A 26078-nucleotide genomic window follows, 5' to 3' on the forward strand; every position below is an offset into this window, starting at 1 on the left:
ATTTCCTGATCATGGCGAAATTAAGTAAATTAGAGCAGAAAGTGTTTCTTCTGTCTACTGTTATTATTTCGGAAACTCGTTGGCTGAACGGTCAGCGTACTGGCCTTCGGTTCAGAGGGTCCTGGGTTCGATTCCTGGCCGGGTCGGTGATTTTAACCTTAATTGGTTAATTCCAATGGCACGGGGTTGGGTGTATGTGTTGTCTTCATCATAATTTCATCCTCATCACGACGCGCAGGTCGCCTACGGGTGTCAAATAGAAAGACCTGCACCCGGCGAGCCGAACCCGTCCTGGGATATCCCGGCACTAAAAGCCATACGACATTTCATTATTGCGGAAGTTAAAAAGAGGGAGAAATCACAACGTAGGATCTGGACAAAGGACTGGTTCTACAGCGTGTTTCGCTGTCGCATGTTAATCTTTTGAAGGAGTTGAAATTTAAAAAAGATGACTGGTTTAACTACTTCAGAATGGACGAAGATGCATTCTTACTGCGGTTGCCTTAGGCCCCCTATATCACATCGTACATAAGGAGACAAGATAGTGTAATGAGAAAATCAGTAAGTGCTTTTGAAAGATTTGAGGTTTCTGGCGACTGGAAGGAGGTATGCGGATCTTAAATTTTCTGTAGTATCTGCTTTATCACTAAATGTACCTTGTATAATTACGCGAATCTTGCGAAGACTCACTCATAGCTTCTTTTAACTGAAAGCAAACACTGCAGCACGGCGCTACACTACACCTTCCGGACAAAGGACTGAGTTATCTGTCTGCAGCGTGGTCTACGTAGTCCTTACACGCTCAGACTTGTCTGTGCGTAGTCTGTGTTAATACAAACCCCACCAGAGTTCGTACAGGCCGAACACAGACCACAGCACAGACAAAGATCCCCGTTGGCCATTCATTTACACGCAACTCTGGGTAAATGTCTGAACGTGTAAAGGGGCCTTAAAATCAATAACATTAAATTCAAGTGTGCGTTGGGTGTATGCGGCCTAGTGTTATCGTGCAGCAGTAAGACGTCTGTTCACAATAAAGTGGGTCATTTTCTAAAAGTTCTCTGGGTAGACTCAGAGAACCAGATCTCTATGTTCGACCATTTTTCCCTCAGCTCCACCATATTACAGCTGATATTGAACGAGTATGAGATATAGTCTATTAAGAATGAGGAAAAGCTCTTATTTGGAGGGAAATTTTAATGAAGTGCCAAACAGTACACATGGTCTCGTTTCTTGGCTGAATGGTAAGCGTACTGGCCTTCGGTTTAGAGGGTCCTGGGTGCGATTCCAGACCCGATCGGGGATTTTAATTGCGTAGTCTACGGCTATTTTTTCTGATTCATGGACTGGGTTTGTGTGTTCGTCTTAATACACGTCTCTTTATCTACACCACGCTTCCAACCACCACAGAATTTAACAGTGGTGAAAACATCCCTTCACAGTGTTGGCGTCAGAAAAGGCATCCAGCAGTAAAACTGGGTCAAATCCACACCAAGGACCGGGAAGAAGAAGAAGATGATGATGATGAAGATGATGATGATGAAGATGATGATGATGATGATGATAATGATAATGATAATAATAATAATGTCATTTGCTTTACGTCCCATTAACTACTTTTACGGTTTCCGGAGACGCCGCGGTGCCGGAATTTGGTTTCGTAGGAGTTCTTTTACGTGCCATTAAATCTACCGACACGAGGCTGGCGTATCTGAGCACCTTCAAATACCACCGGATTGAGCCAGGATCGAACCTGCCAAGTTGGGGACAGAAGGCCAGCGCCTCAACCGTCTGAGCCACTCAGCCCTGAAGAAGAAGAAGAAGAAGAAGAATTTAAAAACCTCATTTCGTGAAGTCGTGTTGGCTTACTTATTGAACAATGTCTGAACATGTCAAGTGAAATACGAGGGCTGTTAATAAAGTAGTGGCAACGTAGTCCAGACACTCGCAGGAGATTGGACATGTGCAAATAGGATATGGGACCGGTCAGCTGGCGCTGTTGTCGATATGTAATGTGCATTTGACGGGCATCCAGTTGGGAGTGTTGTTGCTGTGTGGAGTTGAAGTGAAGAGTGTCGATTTCACAGCTCTAAAGCATGTTTTCAAACGGTGATCAGCGTTCGTAAATTAAAAACGAGCTTGGCAAAAATGGATCAAAATATTATCGAAGATTACGTGAAGCGTTTGGAGAAAGTACAGTATTACCGTACAGGATGGTTGCGCGGTGGGTCAAGGCGTTTCGTGACGGTCGGAATGAGACTGCGGATTTGCACCGCACAGATCGGCCGTCCATTCTTCAAGATCAGATTGACATCGCTAGTGGTCTTGTTTCCGTAGACCATCGATGGACTGTCCGGGAATTATCCGTAGAGGCTGGTCTCAGTGATTAAACGGTGTGGCACATACTGACGAAATATCTTAACATGAGGAAAAATTGCCCCCCGTTGGGTTCCACATCAACTCGCCGACGTACAGAAATGGCACCGGTATGCACTGGCTGGCATACACCTGAACAGATACTGTAACGAAGGAGACGCGTTACTGCTGCGTATTGTCGCCATTGATGAGACGTGAGCATGAGCCCACGAGCCTGAATTAAAACGTCAATAGAATGATTGACGTCACCCAGGTTCGCCACGTCCACCCAGTAGGGTGAAGCCAAAGCCTACTAGATACTAGAAGGCCTGGACAGAGAGCCAATTTCTTGCATTAAAAGCGGGGTAATAGTTTTTCTCTTTTCCACCGCTAGGTTCGCGTTTACGTTCTGTTGTTTGGCGCGAATTCTATGATTACCTGTGTTACTGCAACATGTTTTATGAGAAGAAATAACATATTAAACTTCGTTTTATAAGGAAAGGCCTTATCTAACATGAAATATGAAGAGTTTTATCGTTTTTTAATTTATTTGGTCTCACGATTTGCCATATATGGATGGTTGCTGAGATGCACTTAATATTTGTTTAGTTATGTGTTTCCAAATTACCGTGAAGGTGGTGGTGATTATTGTTTTAAGAGGAAGTACAACTAGGCAACCAAACACTAATCAGAGAGAGAAACTGGAAGGGACCAGACACTTCGAAAAATGAAAATATCAGCCAGAGGAAAACAATGGCCACAAAGGGCGTGAAAATGAAAGACTCCCTAGCCCTCGGGAACTTAATAGTGTCGGGGTCGGCAAAGAACCAGAGTTGACCAAGGAAGGTCGGATAGGATAGATGAAAGTGATGAGCCTGGCACAAGTAAGTGGAAGAAATGCCAAGCCTCAGCTAAGGGCCGCGTGGTCGCCAACCCACGATCCAAATTTCAGAGTCCCTGGGTCCAATTGCCGTCAAGTTTCTCTTTCCATTCTGTGGGTTAAGGTGGTTTATTGTTGCGTGCCTAACTGCACATCTGATACAGCGAAGAAATATACACAGATATAAATTTTCATCTTTTTCCTAAAGGTCCGAGTTTAGGGGACAAATAGAGGCTTGCTATTTCTCGACAGGGCAGCAGAAAAGGATCTCTTTGGGCTCCTAATGATAATTCCAGAATATGTAGCTTGCACTTTGTCGAATCAGATTACAGTGTAAGTACAGTGAGGGGAATTCTGCTCCCCGACAAAGTGCCGGCGCAAATTCGTCTTCTTCTTAAAAATGTATTAATATTTTCAACGCGGGCGTTAGGATATCTCGGAAAATGTAACCTTGTTCGAAAGCTGAAATTCCTCACCGCTCCAAAGTTTAAAGAGACGTTTCAGTGCCGCGACTGTGATCAAGCACACATCACATACGTTATACTTATAAAATTTTTCAGGGCTGTTCTTGATACTAATGCAAAGAAAGAGACTAAAGACTGTGATTTATTAAACAAATTCAAGAGCAAGTCTCCGAGCAGAAAAGTGTTGAAATTATAGAAATAGCGAAAAATCTTGTGAGTACTTCTGTTTAGGCCTATTTCCCTATTCTTTATTCTTGTGCGATAATCAAGTGCTAAATGAAAGAAATATATGTAGTGTAGTGTGTTCTAAGTTGTTTTATATATTTATATCTGATTCACACCGGGCATAATGATAATAAAATGTATTATTTCGCTTATTGTATGGATCTTCAATATAAGGATATAGACAGAACATGCGAACAATAGAACACAAACGCGATCCAAGCGGCAATCGCCTGAACTACTTTGTTCGCCCAGAAATGTGTCGGCTTGTCCAGGCCTTCTATTATAGCGTAGGCAACGGTGAAGCTTATGCTGATTGTAGCATACGACTACGAGAGTGTTATTCTTACGCATGCTGTGCCTGATGAGACAAACCGTCAACAATGACTAGTATTGCGATTTCTGGAGCGACATCCAGGTTTATTGCGAGACGGTCGCTCTATCGTGTTAAATGACAACTCACGTTGTCGCAAACAATGTGAACCTCTTATTGGGACGGTGACATTGGGAGGTCTTGGAATACCCTCCGTATTCACCAGACATGAGTCTTTGTGACTTCGACATATTTCCGAAGTTGAAGGAACCCCTCCGAGGCCACCGATTCCTGACGTGGCATCTGTACTCGGCGCAGTAGGGCGCTCCGTCGCTGTCATCAACAGAGAACGCTTTGCCAGCGGTCCCCAACGGCTTTTCGAAATTTCGCAACAGACTTTGCGGTTGACTGCATTGAAGGAATGTAATGCAATTGTACTTGTTATTTCATTAAATATTGCGTTCTATCAACATTGTCACTACTGTATTTACAGTCCTCGTATATTCACTTGTTTAAACTACGTTTATGCTCGACGATGCTGAAATATAAATATTATATGCCAGAAAACTGAATGAGGCTCATTATAGTTCAAGTTTCATTATGATACAGGTTCTCCACCAATCAGAGTTCAGATTTTCATTATGGTACAGGTTCCCCACCAATCAGAGTTCAGATTTTCATTATGATACAACTGTTTGACCAATTGGATAAGGATAGGCATCGCACCTGCAATCAACGCACTAGCTTCGCAATTGTTTCCAAAATCAAATATATCGGCGCATTCCCGAAAATTGACTTCTCCAACTGTACAATAAACAATTTGTATTTGGAAATAAAGCTAGGTTATGATAACCTTCTATCAATGGTTCTGTTTCATCATCATCATTATCTAAAGGCTTTGCCTTGTCGCTGCAACCATTGATCTCTTCTCTCTGCGATCCTTTTCATCTCTCCATAAGCTTGGCATCCCATCATCTCAACTACCTCTTCAATGATCTTCTTCCATGGTTTCCCTCTGCCTTTCTTTCCCATTACCTTGCCTTCGAACAAGTTCTTTATGAAGTCATTATGCCGGAGAATGTGACCAAAAACTGACGCTTTTCTCCTTTTTATCGTTATTAAATGTCTGGGTGTTTATTTCTCTAAGCACTGCTTCATTAGTTTTCTTCTCAATCCAGTTAGTTCTTGTCATCTTCCTCCATAGCCACATTTCCACTGCCTCTAGTCGTTTCACGTCCTTCAAAGCTTTGAAAACATACGACATTGTCAAGGTCTCTGATCCACTCACGGAAAATCAATGACCCAGCGCAGTCGCTCTGCGCTCTGTTCAGTAAACTCAACTGTCAAGCGACATCTCGACAGACATTTATGTATTTTTTTAAAAAAACTAGAGTTATAATTATCGTCGTGTATAAACAGTCGTATGCAACTCGCCTATAATGGTAATTAAAACGCTCTTATGGAAACTATAAAACTCACATCGCTCGTTTTATAAACACACTCGTGTCTTACTTATTGCCATTATAACCTTGTTGCATAATGTAATATTATGTACTCTATATTTATAGGTACCAACATCTGTAATAAGTCTCCGTATACATATAGTAAAAAGCGGGCACTTTTATGCTGATATATTTTTACGACGATGTTGTTCCAGAAATGTCAGAATGAACTAGATACTAAAATGAGACATCTGATTTATGTTTCACATCTTTCTTCTTTTCTACGACACGGCTTGAGCACGAAGTTAAGTTCAGATACATTTCGTGAGACTGTAGATGATATTTTTCCGTGTCTCGTGTACATTTGTTTGGACTTCATTCAAATGCAGAGAAATTTCTTTATGGAACTTAATGTCGTTATATATTAAACCTCACGAAGGCTATGAACAACTACTGCTCCACTTCCGCGTGACTAATAAAAGGGTTGTAACTGTAACACACGGTTACTTCAATTAATCAATATTTTAAAAATAGATAATATAGAATATGATACACTTCTCTTCAAATTCGATAAGCAAACATTACAGAGATGTTTCTTACTCTTGTCGGGTATGAAATGAGATGAAGTTTATTCCTGATGTGAACCTCATCAGAGGAGTTAGAGTTGATAGTAGAAAGGGAGAGGGTGAAACCCGCTGCCGCTCCATAGCGTACTTCTATCGAATAGCGCCAAGGCTTAACGTCTCTGTCTGACGGACGAATCTCCATCTCCATCAACAGAGTCATATGCCCTCACTCCTTACTGAACCCTTGGGAGGTCCATAAAGGATACCTACCTTCCTTACCTATCAGCAATTAGCATGAGATCTGTCTCTTGGGTCGTTACGGGTTCCTCGTCACTTGCTGAGGTAAAAGGCGGGTTTCAGTATATCTAATCTATCTACTTGAATGAAAGACCAACTCTAGAAAATTTGTGATTTATTCAAAATTGAATGAGGAAAATTCAGAAATCATCATTATAATTTGAACTCATCTTGTCCAATCAATGCAACAATAATTACAACGCAGAGGAAAGGTATACTGGTTTGAGAAGCTTTGATTTAACTGCCTCATGGGTATCCTTACTAGAAACCAATGTTACAAATTAAGAATGAAGAAAAGAAAGTCTGGAAATCTTAAATTCGGCTTCCATATGAGACTACATGTACCATAATAACGATTCGTGATGGTCCAGCCATCGTAACACGAACTCTGGACTCTTGGTATAATTAAGGCAGTCCAATCGGTATGTGCCATACAGTGGTTGTACGGCATGGACCCTTAATTGAATTGAGATATTTTAACGATCTGGGCTTCGAGCCCCACCTTTTACAATTCCTGAGCTCTCAGCTCACAACCACATATTACCCAAGGGCAGAAATTCCCTTACTGTATGGAGCACCTGCTCCCACCTTTTAACCGCAAGCCTCCCAGAGGCACTTTTCAAACACAAGAAAGAGCTGAGCCGCTCTCAATTTTTCAAGCCTATTAAAGGCATTACCAGACTATTACACTAAATTGCCATCAAGGCACCGCTTACATCAAATGAAACGGGGGTATCTCGTACCCAACCTACTGGGCCTCAGTGGAAAAGAACAGATTAATTAAATGGCCTAAAATACCAAGATGAATGGAGGCGTTGCTTGCACTCCTACATGAAACCTTATAAAACCTAAGGGGCACTAGGCCGATGACACAGGGGCTATTCCCAAATTAGGGAGGTGATTCGTATAAGAAAAATTTTAACACATTAAGAAGAGAAGAAAATCGGTTATGAAAACGTAGTCATCTCAAATCAAAAATGAAGGGGAGCTCGAGAGGGAAAGCACTCAATATCCCCGATTTACAGTTAAAGTAATAAGAAAATTTTACATAAGCCGGCACTAAGTTACATTTTTAGACAGGTAAGTTACATTGAAAAGGTTTCCGACCTTCCCCGATGGTTAAACTGCTGAGCTAGTAAGAAATAAAGATGTTAAACGGCTATTACCTTTGTTGAAGAGCTGCTGCCCGAAGGAAGAGGCGCTACCCGCCCCCTGCTATACTTCCATACACTAAGGTAGATGTGTTGAAGTGGTGAAGAGCCGTGAAAATCAGCAGTTTTATACCCTCGTGGAAGATTCGAGACCTTTCATGAATAATTAAGACACACCCACAGGCGTTTATTAGCTGACTAAAATTTACACATCAAAATTGAAGAAGAAAGACACGATAGGCTGAAATTTAATGACAGAAATTATTGATTGGCTAACTTCAAAACTGGCGGAAAGAAAACCCAGAAATGAAACAACGAAATTTAGTAAAGAACAAACTTATGAATACAAAATTTCTTCAAATAAAGTTCTACCACTTCGCACCAGGGTGCATGGTCATAGTTTTGTAGAGACATCTATCAGAGAATGTTCACACTTCTTGATAATTAGTAAACAAAAGCAGTTCGAAATTAACACAGTGACATCTTCTGAGAAACAGTTGAGATAATTCAGTTTTTAAAGTTCAGAGTTTCTGCTGTAGGGGAGTACTTTCAGGCGGAAAATTCAAAAGTGCGGCGTAGAGGTGTACCAACCGGTACAATTATTTTTATTATTATTATTATTATTATTATTATTATTATTATTATTATTATTATTATTATTATTATTATTTTGTTATTTGCTTTACGTCGCACCGACACAAATAGGTCTTATGGCGACGATATTATTATTATTATTATTATTATTATTATTATTATTATTATTATTATTATTAGGCTCCTTGGTCGAAGTGCCAGCGTACTGGCCTTCGGTTCAAAGGGCTGCGGGTGCGATTTCCAGTTGGAACGGAGATTTTAACTGCGGATGGTTAATTTCTCTGACTCGGAGACGGAGTGTTTGTGTTCTCTTCATCTACATGTAGCATACCACCTACCAGCCTACACAGCAACATGCAATGCTGAATACATTCCTCCACATAGGATTGGCGCCACGAAAGGCATCTGGCCATAAATCTGAGCCAAGTCCACATGACGTGCCGACCTCAATATATTATAATTGTTATTTATTTATTTATTTGTTTGTTTATTGCAAAGTTAAGGCTCACGGCCCTCTCGTACACTTAACCACATAATATCGAAAATAAACTTCAGAAAATAGAATAATGAAATAATATAATTAAAAAACCTAACCTCATTCATTCTTCCATTCATACTGGCATTCACACAAGCTGGTTATACATTCAATAAGTAATCTCGGCATGACCGCTTGAAAGAAGCTAAAGAAATGCTATTCCTAACACTGACTGGAAGGTAATTCCATTGCCTTGCACCAGACACTTGAAAGGAGCGGTTATATGATGATGAGCGATGCACATGAATTGAGAGTGTAGTAGTCGATTGTGTGTTCATGAGAGGAGGAGATTAAATTAAACTTTGAGAATAAATACGAAATACTAGGGTTGCAATGTGAAGTTATCGTAATTTATCGATTTTTAACCAAGAGAGTATTTTATAATAGGAGGAGATATGAGTTGAAAATGTAATCGAAAATACAAACCTAACGCATGAATTCATTGCCTTCTGTAATTTCAATGTTTCTTCCATGGTGGCATCTATTATTACAATATCACAATAATTAAGTATGGGTGGTATGAGGGTCTGGATGAGTTTAATTTTCTTGCTTAGTGGAAGAAGTGCTTGGCGAATTTTGAGTGGGTGAAGTGACGAGTGAATTTTCCTACAGATGCTTGTTATGTGATCACTCCAGTCTAGCGTGTCACTTATGATAAAACGCAATATTTTTTAAAGACTTCTGAAATGGTATAGTTACACCACAAAGAAAAAGTGAAGGCAAGTACTTCTAGCTTAAGATATTTAGCTGCCATTGCTGCCCTAACCAATAAACAGTTGTTTTTAGAATAGGAGCTAATCAGATTTAAAATAGAATTCAATTGATGAATTCCAAACTCAATAACAACAGCTTTATAATGATAATATATTTGTAGATCATCTGCATATACATTATACCTACAGTTACTGAACTGAGAAGAGAGATAATTGATATATAGAATAAACAGAATAGGTTCTAACACGGATCCCTGTGGGACACCTGTTTGCTTCGTCTTCCAGTCCGTGGTCATACCGTTTATAACAACACGTTGCTTTACATTCCGCTAACTACTTTTACGGTCACCGGAGACGCCGAGGCGCCGGAATTTAGTTCCGCAGGAGTTCTTTAATGAGCCGATAAATCTACCGACACGAGGCTGATCTAAATGAGCACCTTCAAATAGCACCGGACTGAACCAGCATCGAACCTGCCAAGTTGGGGTAGTACCTCAATCATCTGAGCCACTCAGCCCGGCGACTTATCCTTAACACTTATATAAAAAAAACAAGAGAAAGGTGAACAGTCTTCTGCTTTCTCCTAGAACCATCACACTCTTATGAGATGAGATTGCTGAAACCAGTTGTTTATTCTCTAAAGTATATTGTAATTCCTTATCTCCGCAGAACAACGGGATGTTGGTAATAACACTAGAGTGATAACGTTTATCAGACGACCTTGCCAAGTTCATGTCATCCAACCCACGCACGTCCTCACACATTACACCCTAAACCGATAGATTATAAGCTGAGAAACGACATCAAATACCAAAGCACTGCGCTGTGTCTGCATCACATCTGGTTCACATTGGGGAATGTTAACTGTTAGTCGTTAGCCTTATGTTCTCATTATAGCAGGTTCGATCCCAACTGAGTTTTCACCTGGCTGAATGGCTCAGATGGTAGTGCAGTAGCTAGCGTGATCAGATGCAAATAGATAAAAAGAGGTCAAAACTATTTATAAAGGAAGACAATACCGATAAGAAACAGGGCACAAAGTTCCTCCATTGAGAGTCTGAATTTAGACATGTTATATTCTAATTTTCACATACATAAACAAAATGTATTCATTTCCGTATTATACAGTAAATTCTTACAAAATATAGTCCGGCTCCATGGGTAAATGGTTAATGTGCTGGCTTTTGGTCACAGGGGTCCCAGGTTCGATTCCCGGCAGGTCTGGAATTTTAAACATCATTGGTTAATTTCGCTGGCACGGAGGCTGGGTGTAACTTATGTGTCGTCACCATTATTTCATCCTCATTACGACGCGCAGGTCGCCTACGGGAGTCAAATCAAAAGACCTGCACCTGCCGAGCCGAACATGCCCTCGAACACTCCCGGCACTAAAAGCCATACGCCATTTCATTTTACAAAATGTAAACATTGGTACTAATTTACACACCTTGCTGGCACTTTTCTGAAGATTCAGTTGCCTGCAGGAGTTTTGGTGTGTCCAACGTAAATACATGTAAATTCCTTTGGATTTTTTGTAACCATGAAGAGGATTTCACATATTCTACTTTGAAATGGTTCCTATTATCAGTCCATTCTGCTGAGATCAATGAAAGTGCTCTTTCTGCATTTGTATTGTGCCCTGGTATAGAAAAAAATATTCTGTTAGTTTTAATAACTCTGAACTACGATCAGCTTTGTCAATTTCTGACTACATGGTAATTTGTTATATTCAGGGTCATTACTTCTCTAATTCAGGAATTGTTTGAAATTGCATAACTGATCAAAAGATTTCACATCATTAATTTGAAAGCCAAATACAGAATATATTTTTCAACATCACAACAAGCAATGTTACTTTCAGCACAGTTCTTTTAAAATATAGTTCCTTCAAATTCAGACGATATTCTGTCATTTGTCACGTTGTCAGCTGTCACGCATTTATATAGGAATGTTCTGAGAGGGTATTGCTGAGAGAGAAGCATGCAATAAGAACGGTAAATTGCGTCTATCATCACAATACAAGGCATCCATAGAATAATCGTATGTACTATATATCCATAATCACGTTTCTATATATCGATACAATATCGATGAAGCCGTCGCGTATACTTGTAAAAGCAAAATACTGAAACAGATTGCCCAAAAATAAGCAGATTCACTAAAAAAGGACATTTTGGTTTGTTTAAGGGGTCAGGTACAGGTTACCATGGTAAAATTTTAACAATTATGATTTTTTCTTCAAAACCATAACAGTTACAGCAATGACATTTTGTGCACATAAAACACTGGCATTATTTTATATGCAAAAAACAGCATTACCATCATGTTAAAAATTAATGTTCGTATTTTTCAAAATCCAAAATGGTGGTTGTTCATCATACAAGGCTGAAGCGTTTTAGTGATAACTCCTGTAATTTTAACATCTTTAGATTCTGTTAATTTTACTTTATTGAAAATATATCCCTCTAGAAATGCAAGTACTTTCAGCAACATATCTTAACATATAATATTTTTACTTTTGTATTGAAAAGAAAATGTCAAAATTTTACACTATTTTTGCTACATTATTATTTTTTAAAAGAAACTATCTAAGAGAGGCACGAATTTACATCATTTTGTAAATATACTCACAAAAAATGTCATTAGTGTATGTCAGTTTTTGAGTTATCATTAAAACGGATGTCAAAAAAACAACTCAGAGAAAATGAGCGATAAACATTTGTGCATAAATCTTACATACCATTAATTTTGCTACTGGAGTTTAAGTGTCCCTGCAGCGTAGTATGTGCCGTTGTGCCTTCTACTTCAGATGTCTGTGCAGTTTTTCCAATATGAGCCTCTTCTTGCCTCTTTTGTCGCTTGACGTTTCCTTTTCTCTGCCGTCGCTACTTTTGTTTCATCTTCATCACGTGGAGCAAGTTCACAAAATGTTCCAGGTTCTACCCATAACGCTTTCATAACAAGCAGCCTACTCATGTCATCATTGAATGTGATAGTAGCATTATTTGTAGCGATTTTCACTATTTTCTTCCCACAAAAGCCAGTTTTAGGGCAAATGTTTCCGTATTTTTGAGTTCAAAGACTCATTTGCATTTTGAGTGTTTGACCCCACACATCTTGACAGCAGTTCATTTGCAACTAATCTTTTAAATACAGACTTGATTGTCTCCATTACTGCAGGTGGTAAGGCATTCTTCTGTCTGTTAGGTCATCAGCCCAGAGGCTGGTTGGATCCTCAAATTGCACCACCAAAGATTATGCGGTTATAAGGAAACCGCAAAAACCAATGGCAGCACCAAAATGAGGCGTACTAGGCAAGACGAGGAGTGAGGTAGTTTGCCATTGCTTTCCTCACTGGGTCAGAAAGTGCTATTGCATCACGACTGACCCTATGAGCAACACCTTTCATAACACTCATGCACTAGTCGTGCTCTGATTGTCATTACTCAGCACCACCCATACCCCAGCAGCTTCCATATTGTCACAGCCATGGATGAGACTGGGACTTCGGTGGAAGCTACACTTTACTCTGGCCTGTGCCAAGAGATGGATACAAAAGTACTGTATCCATCAAGAAATGGCAGCAGGCCTAAGGCATTCTTATGTGTATTAAATGAAATGAAATGGAAAGAGCACGCGGGGGCGTGGCACTGTGGCACTCTACATTGTCAGGACGAACAATGGGTGCAGGATGCAGGGTGATATGCCTTTTAAATCATAACTAAAAAATATGGCGCATACATACATACATTATCATTATAGACTGTTATGCCTTTCAGCGTTCAGTCTGCAAGCCTCTGTCAATTTACTAAACGTTGCCACAATCCTCGATTTGCAACTAGTGTTGTGGCCTCATTTAGTTCTATACCTCTTATCTTTAAATCGTTAGAAACCGAGTCTAACCATCGTCGTCTTGGTCTCCCTCTACTTCTCTTACCCTCGATAGCAGAGTCCATTATTCTCCTAGGTAACCTATCCTCCTCCATTCGCCTCACATGACCCCACCACCGAAGCCGGTTCATGCGTACAGCTTCATCTATCGAGTTCATTCCTAAAGAAGCCTTTATCGCCTCATTCCGAGTACCCTCCTGCCATTGTTTCCATCTGTTTGTACCAGCAATCATTCTTGCTACTTTCATGTCTGTTACTTCTAACTTATGAATAAGATATCCTGAGTCCACCCAGCTTTCGCTCCCGTAAAGCAAAGTTGGTCTGAAAACAGACCGATGTAAAGATAGTTTCGTCTGGGAGCTGACTTCCTTCTTACAGAATACTACTTACTACTATATCACCATCCTGGGACAACACACAACCTAAATACTTGAAATTTTCTATCTGTTCTAGCTTTGTATCACCAATATGACATTCAATTCTGTTGAATTTCTTACCTACTGACATCAGTTTAGTCTTCGAGAGGCTAATTTTCATATCATACTCATTGCATCTATTTTCAAGTTCCAAGATATTACACTGCAGGCTTTCGGCACAATCTTCCATTAAGACAAAGTCGTCAGCATAGGCCAGACTGCTTACTGCATTTCCACCTAACTGAATCCCTCCCTGCCATTTTATACCTCTCAGCAGATGATCCATGTAAACTACGAACAGCAAAGGTGAAAGATTACAGCCTTGTCTAACCCCTGTAAGTACCCTGAACCAAGAACTCATTCTACCATCAATTCTCACTGAAGCCCAATTGTCAACATAAATACCTTTGATAGATTTTAATAATCTACCTTTAATTCCATAGTCCCCCAGTATAGTGAACATCTTTTCCCTCGGTACCCTGTCATATGCTTTCTCTAGATCTACGAAACATAAACACAACTGCCTATTCCTCTCGTAGCATTTTTCAATTACCTGGCTCATACTGAAAATCTGATCCTGACAGCCTCTCTGTGGTCTTGAAACCACACTGGTTTTCATCCAACTTGCTCTCAACGACTGACCACACCCTCCCTTCCAAGATGCCAGTGAATACTTTGCCTGGTATACTAATCAATGAGATACCTCAATAGTTGTTGCAATCCTTCCTGTTCCCTTGCTTATAGATAGGTGCAATTACTGCTTTTGTCCAATTTGAAGGTACCTTGCCAACACTCCACGCTAATTTTACTACTCTATGAAGCCATTTATTCCTGCCTTCCCACTATACTTCACCATTTCAGGTTTAATTTCATCTATTCCTGCTGCCTTATGACAACGGAGTTTATTTACCATCTTTTCCACTTCCTCAAGCTTAATTTCACCAACATGATTTTCCTCCTCCCCATGAGCTTGGCTGTTTGCAACACCACCAGAATGATTTCCTTTTACATTGGGAAGATGTTCAAAATATTCCCTCCACCTCTCCAGTGATTCCCTGGGATCTGTTATGAGTTCACCTGAATTACTCAAAACACTGTTAATTTCCTTTTTCCCTCCCTTCCTAAGATTCTTTATTACTGTCCAGAAAGGTATCCGTGCTGCTTGACCTAGTCTTTCCAGGTTATTACCAAAATCTTCCCATTACTTCTTTTTGGATTCAACAACTATTTATTTCGCTCTGTTTCTTTCATCTACGTACAAATCTCTGTCTGCCTCGGCCCTTGTTTGGAGCCATTTCTGATAAGCCTTCTTTTTACGTTTACAGGCTGCTCTCACTTCATCATTCCACCAACATGTTCGCCTTTTCCCATCTTTACACACAGTTGTTCCTAGGCATTCCCTTGCTGTTTCTACTACAGCATCCCTGTATGCCACCCATTCACTTTCTATATTCTGAACCTGCTTACTGTCTACTGTTCGAAACTTCTCACTAATCAAATCCATGTATTTCTGTCTAATTTCCTCGTCCTGGAGATTTTCTACCCTTATTCGTTTGCAGACAGATTTCACTTTCTCTACCCTAGGCCTAGAGATACTTAGTTCACTACAGATCAAATGGTGGTCTGTATCATCGAAAAATCCGCGAAAAACTCGTACATTCCTAACAGATTTCCTGTTAAGATATAGCCTATTATGGATCTGGTACCCCTAGCCTCCCACGTGTAGCGGTGAATGACCTTATGCTTGAAGAATGTATTCGTAACAGCTAAACCCATACTAGCAGAGAAGTCCAGCAAACGCTTCCCATTCCCATTAGCTTCCATATCTTCCCCACATTTACCAATCACCCTTTCGTATCCTTCAGTTCTATTCCCAACTCTCGCATTGAAATCGCCCATTAGCACTATTCTATCCTTGCTGTTGACCCTGACCACGATGTCACTCAATGCTTCATAAAACTTGTCAACTGCACCAACTGACAAATCTACCCACATCATTCGCTCATTTACGTGCCTAACAGAAACTATGTTGCGTGCAATGGTATTCCTGACAAAGAGCCCTACCCCAGACTCTGCCCGTCCCTTTCTAACACCCGTCAAGTACACTTCATAATCTCCTATCTCTTCCTCGTTATCACCCCTTACCCGAATGTCACTTACTCCTAGCACATCCAGATGCATCCTCTTGGCTGACTCAGCCAGTTCTACCTTCTTTCTTCCATAAGCCCCATTAATATTGATAGCTCCCCATCGAATTCCATTTCGTTCGCCCAGTTGTTTCCAAGGAGTCCCTCGCCTGTCAAATGGGAGTGGGACTCCATTACTCCCATAGGTCCGAGGCTTGCTTAAAATGTTCTGAGCTCGGTAAATTCATGAAGCAGGATGCTACCCTACTTGCACATAATCCAAGTGAGGATCTCTCCTCTAACGGGTTATGGGCCACCGGTGAATTGTATAGTCCTAGCCGCCTGAGCACAAGGAGAGCCATGACTCAGAATATGTCCGAGATGCCCACTCCCATTCCATAGCAACTGGTATCCCGACTCTCAGGACCACTTACTAGGCCACTCAGCCGTTGCCCATGGTTCACTAACTAGTACGTGACTACAGTAACCCACAAACATGAACCACCTCATAATGACATATTTTTTAACAAACTTTTCCTAAAAGAAATGAGCATAAAATATAAAATAATTTGAAAAAAATATTTTTGAAGGCCATAAGCTGTACCAGAGCCCTTAAATAATCAGCGGAGTGACCGAGATTTGAACCACGGAACCTAGCGGTGAGAGGCCGACGCGCTGCCGCCTGAGCCACGGAGGCTCTCACAATAATAATAATAATAATAATAATAATAATAATAATAATAATAATAATAATAATAATAATAATAATAATAATAATAATAATCAGTCCCGCTAACTACTTTTCACGGTTTTCGGAGACGCCAAGGTGCCGAAAATTTCTCTCGCCGGAATTCTTGTTTTACGTGCCAGTAAATCTACCGACACCTGGCTGACGTATTTGAGCACCTTCAAATACCACCGGACTGAGCTAGGATCAAACTTTCCAGGTTTGGGTCAGAAGGCCAGGGCCTCGACCGTCTGAGCCACTCAGCCCGATTTTTCTCTTTCTCATAGCTGTTTTAATGCTGTCTAGTAGTTGGTATAGTTCATTGTTGCGCCTGATTGTGTATTTTTCTTCCTCTATGATGGGGCCCATGATTTTCCTTAAGATTTTTCGATCCTTCAGTTCCTGTTTTCGGAGTTGTCCCTTTCTGACCATATTCGGGCATTCTGAGGCATACAGTACCGATGGTCTCACTACGGTACTGTCTGGCTCCATGGCTTAATGGTTAGTGTGCTTGCCTATGGTGCACGTAGCCCCGGATTCGATTCCCGGCCGGATTGGAGATCTTAATCTTCATTTATTTAATACCGATGGTACGGGAGCTGGGTGTTTATGCCGTCTTCAAAATTAGAATTCATCATATGTAGGGCCTCATTCTCATAGACGCGCAGGTCGCCTAACAGGCGTCAACTCGAAAGACCTGCACCAGGCCTCTCCGGAGGTCACACGCCATAATAATAATAATAATAATAATAATAATAATAATAATAATAATAATAATAATAAGGTACTGTAGTGTCAGAGTTTGAGGTTAAGGGGGAGAGGTTTAGATCTGTACATGTTATTACAGCTTGAGGCTTATTTTGTTGATGCTGTTGGGAAGGAAGAGAAGGTCTTCTGAACTGCAGCAAGTATTACAGTGTCATTTGCATAGCAGATTGTGTTTATTTGCTTCCCGTTACTCTTCACTCCTTTATCAATTTCATCAAGGACAAGTTAAAAAAATTGGAGAGAGAATCGTCATTTGATTGGCACAAATAATGCTGTTCTTGTCTACAAGGTTGGAAATGAAGGTAGAATTAGCACTATTCTAAATATGAGCTTCAAGACTGGAGCCTTCACATGCCGCATCCTCAGAACTTTTAACCAAAAAACTGGTTGCTGCAGATGAAACTGAAGTTCTGGCTGGAATGAAACCAAGAAGGCAAGAAGGCAACAGAAAGCGGGTGAAAAGAGAAGAGCAGAAGATGAGGAAAACAAAGACTACAGTCCTGAAATATTTTAGCTCAATAAATAGAGATGTACGAGTAACAAACTTTCATTGATGATTTCCGGTATTCCCATTTTTTTAACAAATGTTCCTTTTTATCAGACATTATGAAAGGTAGCTGAATGGAAATGTTTACACTTAAGAAACTAAAAATAACATATGTTTTACTGCAACAGAAATTGTATATTTGAAAAAAAAAATAACATTTTTAAAAGGCATTGATGAACATTTTTCACTGTTACTTTTTAATGCTAAATTTTAAAATGTTTTAAAACGTTGATATTAAACCTTGCAGCTGTGTGTTTAAACACTATTGATGGGATTACATTTCAATTTTCAGAAAATTTGATTTGAACGGTTATCTACATAAATTGGTATAAAAATTAAAATTTGGAATTTCAATATAAACTCGAAATGTTGTGTTAGAAATCTGAAACTTGCAGGAATTGTAGCTACTTGTACTAGTAATAGGCCTGTCAATTTTCATGTCAATGTGAATAGCAGTATGGAAGATATGTTATTTTTTAGTGCACGTGAATATTGGTTGGCGCTCCCCACCCCTTAAATTTGGATTAAATTGCACCCGTCCCGGTTACCTATTCATTGAATTGCGTCGGCATGACCCTGGTTGCTAATTGCAGTTTTGTAGGTGGTGGTGGTGGTACATGTACACAGTTGATTAAGACTGCTAGTAGTGTTTGATTGATAGTTATTTTGCAATTTTCTAGTTTCTTACCGACTACTTAATCGTCCTTGTATCAGATAAACAAGGAACTTCACCTTTGTATCTAGACCATTATTGATGATAAGGAGATCTAAGACTGATACCGCCTTGGTTGCTACAGTGTGTGAGGTTGGCTCCAAGATACAAGATGTGTGTGGTGACAGTTTTGGACACCGGAGGAAGAGAAGTATTGTTATGCCAAAATTATGTCCCGTTTGCGATCGCCGACAACGAGGAAGATGAGGAAATTGAGTGTGTTGTCAATATTTTCTTTCGAAAGTACTTCTATAATAGTATTTATGATGGGAAGTGGCATATTACAGCTAATAGGAGGACTAGTGAAAGGCGGCATCATAAAATAAATTATATCTTGGATCTGAAGGCGGAGTTTGGGGAATCTACTGATAGTGATGATAGAATTAGGAGCAATTTAATGTGCCTTCGTAATAGACAATGGGACGACCGTTATATTCCAGTATCTCAAATTGGGAACAACTGGAAAAATCTGCTTGGGAACTTGATTGAGACAGTTCTTTCGACCATGTTTGCGGAATCTACCGGTGGGAGTAGTGGAGTAATGGACAATTTAATGTGTCTTCGGAATAGACGATGGGACAAAGATATTATTCCAGTGCATACATTTAGGAACAGTTGGAAAATTCTTCTCGGGAACTTTCCTGAGACATTCCTCTCGACCAAGAGCGAGGTTGAAAGTGTATACAACTCGAACTACTTTTTTCCCAAGTTTCCAGGAAATTCTCCAGGTATGTTATGCTATTCTTTGTTGTTTGTTGTACCTCGTTAAAGGTGTATAGGAGGAGTTCTCTGCAATGACCCGCTAACCTCGAAAACATGAAGTAGAGACATTGGTTGGCAGTTTTAAGTTCTTAGATACAAAAATAAATTATATAGAGGCGAGTTATAACTGTCAAATTAGTAACTGATATAAACAACATAACAGAAAAGATTACGACACAAATTGATTGATACTTTCTCTTTTTATTTCTAAAATACACTTTAGAATTACGACGGAAAAGTTAAGGGGTTCTTGCATAGACATCTATAGAATTCAATTACCGGTATTCATTCCAAACAGTTCTTTATTTATCATTTTTGGTGTTATGGAAATTGAAATTAACTAAAACTAATTTAAATGCAATAAAATAGTTGTTATATTCAAATTAATGTTTAAAAGAAATAAAATACGATGTTTCCAGGCTAATTCTATTAATATTTTACGAACCAAAACTTAATTTCATATTTAAAGAATATTAAATAAAATGCTCCCAAGCCACTTTACAAGCTATTAAAGAAAAAAAGAAACGCATGGCGCTACAGTCCCAATGCGCTTTTGTCTGACAGGCGACCGCTGCTCAGCCCGAAGGCGTACAGGTTACGACACATGTTAAGGACACTATTCTTCACGAAAGAAATAGAAAGGAACATTTTGTCGTCCAAATTTGACTGATGTTACACGAAGACCGAATGGTTTTTGAAATGAAACTTATTTTCTACAACCGGGCAAGTTGTCCGTGCGGTTAGGAGCGCGCAGCTGTGAGCTTGCATTTGGGAGATAATAGCTTCGAACCCCACTGTCAGCAGCCCTGAAGATGGTTTTCCGTGGTTTCCTATTTTTCATACCAGGCAAATGGTGCTGGGACTGTGCCTTAATTAAGGCCACTGTCGCTTCCTTCTCACTCATAGCACTACTACTACTACTACTACTACTACTACTAAATGTTTACATTCCTCCCCTGAAGGGGGAGACGGGCCTCCTAGACGATGGTGCTGTCTCTCAGGCCAGGAGATTTGTATTGGAGAATGAGATATGCAGAGAAGGTGAGAGGCTTGTCGGCCGTGGCCTACCCTAGGAACTGTCCCGGCATTCGGCTTAGTGCAGGAGAATGGACAACCACGGTAAACCATTCTCGGGACAGCGAACAATGGGGGACCAGCCCCTTCCCGTCTCCCAAATACAGAGGCGTAGAGCCACGATAGAGCCATAGCCACCGTCCCTCTGCTCGGTTAGCTGGTCGGAGCGCAGAGCTGTCGGACCACGGACCAGCCGTGGTAACTTCTGGACCGAAACCTACTCTTCATCCGCCGACCGCCCTTTCCTATCCCATTGTTGCCGTAAGACCTATCTGTGTCGGTCGGACGTAAAGCAAATATGTTTCCTGAACTGGTATTATACATACGACTATATACACCTTTTAACTAACATTTCTAATCATTATTTAAATCATTTAATCATTAGCAGCCTTTAGATCTAACTTAACCGATTTTTTGATAGTGAACGATGTAAACTCTGGTGGCTCCACTTGTTTGCGCCTCTCTAACTGTATTTTGGCGGGGACAGCGAAGTGATAATCAAACCACACCAAAGTAAAACAAAAACCCAACAATTCCGAAAAGTGTTAACAGAAGGCAAGGTCTAGGTCGTGGAAACGAGTTAGCAAACTAGAAATCACACTTAGAGATGTTCCGGTGGTTTGTGTTGAGAATTTCATATGAAATATTAAACACATACCGGTATGCCGTTATTATGTGTAACAACTGGACTTCCACATTTTACTTAAACGCCCCCCCCCCCCTCTCTCTCTCTCTCTTAACTTGGCCAGTTGCCTCTGATTAAAGGCTGCATGTATTATGTTCTACCTCATTTTAAAATTTACATAACATTGGTAGTATGTACTCTGTGACAATGATCAGTCAAGAAATTGGTGAACCTTTACTTGTGTTATTTCCATATCCAGCAATGCATATGAGATGACAGTAATTGGTGGGCGCATATTTTCATGCTCTGCAGACTAGAACTGGCTGCGATTTGGAACCAATTTAGTGTCATTTAAAGTTATACCGATGTTGGGATGTTGCTTCACTAAAGGAAGAAAATTATTGTCTGTCATTGTTTGAGTGCATCAGTTGAACTGCGTACTGGGTTGTGGGTAAGGAAATGTGGTTCGATCTCATGGAGCAGTAATTTTCGTCATCCTTCCTGAACTTTTAATTATTTTTCCTTTAGTTTTCTTCTTTCACTCGGGGGAAATGCATTAAGCGGCATAACAAAGAGTACTGAAGTTATAAACATGTTCTGAACATCAAGATACGTGGTTATAACATTCAAGGGATGATTGCAACACGCATCTAACTGCGTCGGTACAGCATGTGTTCAAAATGTGCAACCTTACGTTTCATGTATTGTTCATAACTAGGGCTCGAAACAAGAGGGAAAATCCTTTCTTTTCTCGAGTGTCCGAAGACAAAGCCCAACAAAATATATGTTCATTCTGGGTCATTGCAGCCCAGAAAATAGTGGGTTTTATTTGTCCTTTTTGGGCATTTTTGGTTTATTGATCCTTTTTAGCTTTTTGGGCGTATTTTGGTTCGTCCTTTATTGCTTTTTGGACCTTTTTGGTTTATTGGTCCTTTTTGCTTTTTTGGACGTTTTCTTGTTTTTTGGTTTATTTGTCCTTTCTTGCTTTTTGGACGTTTTTGGCTTATTAGTCCCTTTTTTACATTTTTTGAACATTTGTTTATTTCTTTTTTGTTTTTGACATTTTTGGTTTGTCCTTTTTTCGCTTTTTGGACGTTTTTTGGTTTATTGTTCCTTTTTAGCTTTTTGGGCGTATTTTGGTTTGTCCTTTATTGCTTTTTGGACTTTTTTGGTTTATTGGTCCTTTTTGCTTTTTTGGACGGTTTTTAGTTTTGTCCTTTATTGCTTCTCTGGACGTTTTTTAGTTTATTGGTCCTCTTTTAGCTTTTTTGGAAGTTTATTGGTTTATTTGTTCTTTTTTGCTTTTTGGGCGTTTTTGACTATTTGTCCTTTTTGCTTTCTGGACATTTTTGTTTTTTTTTAGCTTTTTGGACCTTCTTGTTTTATTGCTCCTTTTTGTTTGTTTGGTTTATTGGTCCTTTTTTTGCTTTTTGACGTTTTTGGTTGATTGGTTGTTTATTTACATTTTTGGACTTTTTTGATTTATTGGTCCTTTTTATTTTTGGGCGTTTGTTGGTTTATTTGTCCTTTTTGCTTTTTGGACGTTTTTTGTTTATTTGTCCTTTTTTGCTTTTTGGACGGTTTTTGGTTTATTGGTCCTTTTTAGTTTTATTGGACTGTTTTTGTTTATTGCTCCTTGTTTGCTTTTTTGACGTTTTACGGTTTAGTGGTCCTTCTTTTGCTTTTTTGACGTTTTTGGGTTTATTGCTCTTTGGCGTTTATGGTTTATTGGTTGTTTTTTACTTGTTTGGACGTTTTTTGGTTTGTTGGTCCTATTTTGCTTTTTGGACGTTTTTGGTTTATTGCCCCGTTCTTAGCCTTTTTTAAATTTTATTTTAACGGCTTTACTTTACAACTTCACCTTCTTTCGACTACATTTTTACTGCCCATTCTCAGTTCGAATCATCATTAGTTCTTCACCTCCACATCTGAAGAGAGAGAAAATGAATAGAAATGAAATGAAAACATTAAACCAGTGCTTGAAGAAACCCAGGGAGTATCAAATTATGTGCAAGATACGTAAAATATTGAATGGAGAAAGTTTTGATGCGAGTGTTTTTGAAGAGGAAAAGTCTCACTTGGTTCAGGTATAAAATGCGTAGAGAAGTTTCTCGATATTTGGCAACGTGTTGTCTGAAAACCAACGATTGTTTACACCTAAGATACCTGGAGATGACTATTGTGATACACTGCAAAGCCAAATGGGGTAAGATTTCTGAATTCCAATTTCTGTAACCCTAGTGTGCTTAGGCCACATATGATATGTTACATCCACTTCATGGTTAGGGGTTTGAATAGGGTTAGGAATCAACTCATTGTACGTTATCCACTTGATAACAAATACGAAAATCATTACATCAACAGAGGCATCACCAAAGTATTTTCTAATGCAGGCCCTTGCTTCGGCTGTGCTACATTTTTTCCATCATTCTTATATATTTTACGTTTTCAAGTAGTCCTTTCATAACTGCACCAAGAACCTGTCAAAGTGTAATCTGTTTAGTGCTGTTGTTAAAATGGGAGCCGCCCCCTTCCATTTTTGATTCCCCGGGACAATGGAAGGTTTAAGGTGAAATAATTGTTTAATTCTAATACCTTGACAAAAAAATCGCCTCCCTAATATTACTGGAATGAGGGAGATGGTACTTGGAAATTTTAGACTACGGTCAGATCTGCGCACTCCGTACGTATGTGTACTACGGTCAAATAGCCGCCGCAAGTATACACCAGGAGGGGGGGGGGGTCTTCTTCCTTCAGTAGTAGTAGTGCGTATTTTTTTAAATTTATTAATATTTGCTGGCTTTTGGTCTTATCGACCATGCAGCAAGCTACGATGTTGTATATTTTATTATTAATAACTATGAATTGACTTGATGAATTGAACTTTACATTTAAGACGCACACAAATACCCATTTCCCGAGCCAGAGAAATGAACCAGACGAACTTAAAATCCCCGACCCGGCCGGGAATCGAACCGGCCCCTCGAACCGAAGGCTACTACGATGACCATTCAGCCAATCAGCCGGAGAAAAGAGTGCGTTTCTATACCATGGCCGATCCGAAGAACGGCACAATACCACTGCTTCTTTTGGAGGGACCCGAAGGGAAGTCCTCCGTACCTTCGTTGTTACTTTAATCATTCTCAGGTAATTGGGAAGAGCGGTAGAATAAACGTTACATGCCCAGTCTCGTGCTGCTCAGGAAGGATAAACCTGCCAAAGTGATCTCTTATCTAATCACTATTGATATCTGATCCTCGCTTTAACATCTGTTTACTTTGAAGTTGACAGATGTCATCATCATGGGGGCACGTGATGATGTAGCACTCACTGTCTGCTGTCATGTTCAACTACTGATGGTCAGGGGTAATCAAATCTGTTGGATCCATCACTGATGGGTTAATAATGGTAATGTTATTCTTGTTACTTCCCACGAACTACTTTTTGGCGGTTTTCGGAGACGCCGAGGTGGGGAAATTTTGTCCCGCGGGAGTTCTTTTACGTGCCGGTAAATCTACAGACATGAGGTTGACGTATTTGAGTACCTTCACATCCTACCGGACTTGGCCTGGACCGAACCTGCCAAGTTGTGGTCAGAAGCCCCGACCCCCCCCCCCCCCACTCCCGTAGAAGTTTTTACATATCAGTAAATCTATAGCAAATACAGTAGAGACAATACGCGACACTCAGCGAGATATCGAGGGACAGCCATTAGAGCTCGCTCTAGCGGGTAGACCTGAGAACTACAGATTCTGTCATAAGAGCACGTTTATTTGTGTGTGAAGTTTTTGGTGTTATTTATGCGTTTTTAGTGAGTTGACATAATTAAATAGTAGCGTGTGTCATTCCTTGATATCTCCTCTCAACATGAGGGGAAAGGTGTGTGCAGTGTTCGGCTGCAGTACTATGACGTAGAGAAGAATGCGCAGTCTTTCTTTCGCTTCCCTCGTGACAAGAAAATGTAAGTAATATTGTGTTTGCATATATAATCTTCCAGTGACAAAGAGATTTTTATAGTACTTCATAATCTTCTGACCTGCTCGACCCATATTTTAACTGGCTTAAAATATAATTCGCATATTTTATTGTATAGTGCAGCAGTTAACCTTCAATGCCGATATGTTGTTGTAGGTGTGATCTGTGGGTTTTGAAATGTCATATAAGTGATTTGGATAAGGAGTACAAGAAAGAAGGGACGTTACACTTATATACAAATCATAAGATCTGTTCAGATCATTTCCAGGCCAGCTACTTTAGAAATTTTCGACTCTACAGCCAAGGGTATGTTACATTTTTACTCTAATTGTACGTAAATATTCCTCAAAGCATCACTATCGACAACATTTGCATACTTTTCTTTCTTTTATCCCTCTTTTCAGACTAAAGCCGGGATTTTATAGATTTTCTTTCTGTTAGTAGGCTGCATGTTAAGAGGAAAATTGTCCAGCTTTTAAATGTTAATTCATTGCATCATGTGTGTAAGGAATGTGCCGATATTTCTATTGACAAGTGTCTTAATGTGATGATACAATGTTTTCAAATGAGAAAAAAGACATATCTAACCGCAAAAGTTCAGACAGGAATGCTAAAGCAAAAAGTAATGCATAAATGAAAGATCAAGCCATTTCACAGCAGTCCATTTCATATCTTGTTTATATGTCTAATTTCAGTCTTTAAATAATAACCTTTTAAATAATTCTTCATTAATTTATCCAGAATTGCTTTAGCAACTTCGAAGTTAATATCTCAATAATACTTTCTTTCTAGACGTAATTTATTTATCCATTTTCGTATATGCATTTCCATTGATATTTGAATTTAGCGCGACTTTTCAGGTCAAGTCACTAGGAGCGCCACCGTCGAATTGTCTCCCATTTTAACAAGGCTAAATCCGTAAG

At 39.7% G+C, this 26078-nt stretch overlaps 1 protein-coding gene across 4 annotated transcripts in view; it reads left to right on the top strand.

Annotated features, from left to right (window-relative positions):
- LOC136880952 (formin-2) overlaps positions 1–26078 on the top strand; it is a 351200-nt gene that overhangs the window by 166323 nt on the left and 158799 nt on the right. Inside the window, exon 1 of one of the 4 annotated variants that reach the window (XM_068229199.1) lies at positions 18819–19447. The exons of the other annotated variants lie outside the window; for them this stretch is intronic. Within the exon in view, the coding sequence (XP_068085300.1) occupies positions 18832–19447 (616 nt within the window). The 5' untranslated portion in view covers positions 18819–18831. Of the gene's footprint in view, positions 1–18818; positions 19448–26078 lie in introns of those variants that run through there. 4 annotated transcript variants of the gene reach the window in all.

The sequence above is a fragment of the Anabrus simplex genome, chromosome 9 (genome assembly GCF_040414725.1).
Source record: "Anabrus simplex isolate iqAnaSimp1 chromosome 9, ASM4041472v1, whole genome shotgun sequence".
Taxonomy (NCBI): domain Eukaryota; kingdom Metazoa; phylum Arthropoda; class Insecta; order Orthoptera; family Tettigoniidae; genus Anabrus; species Anabrus simplex.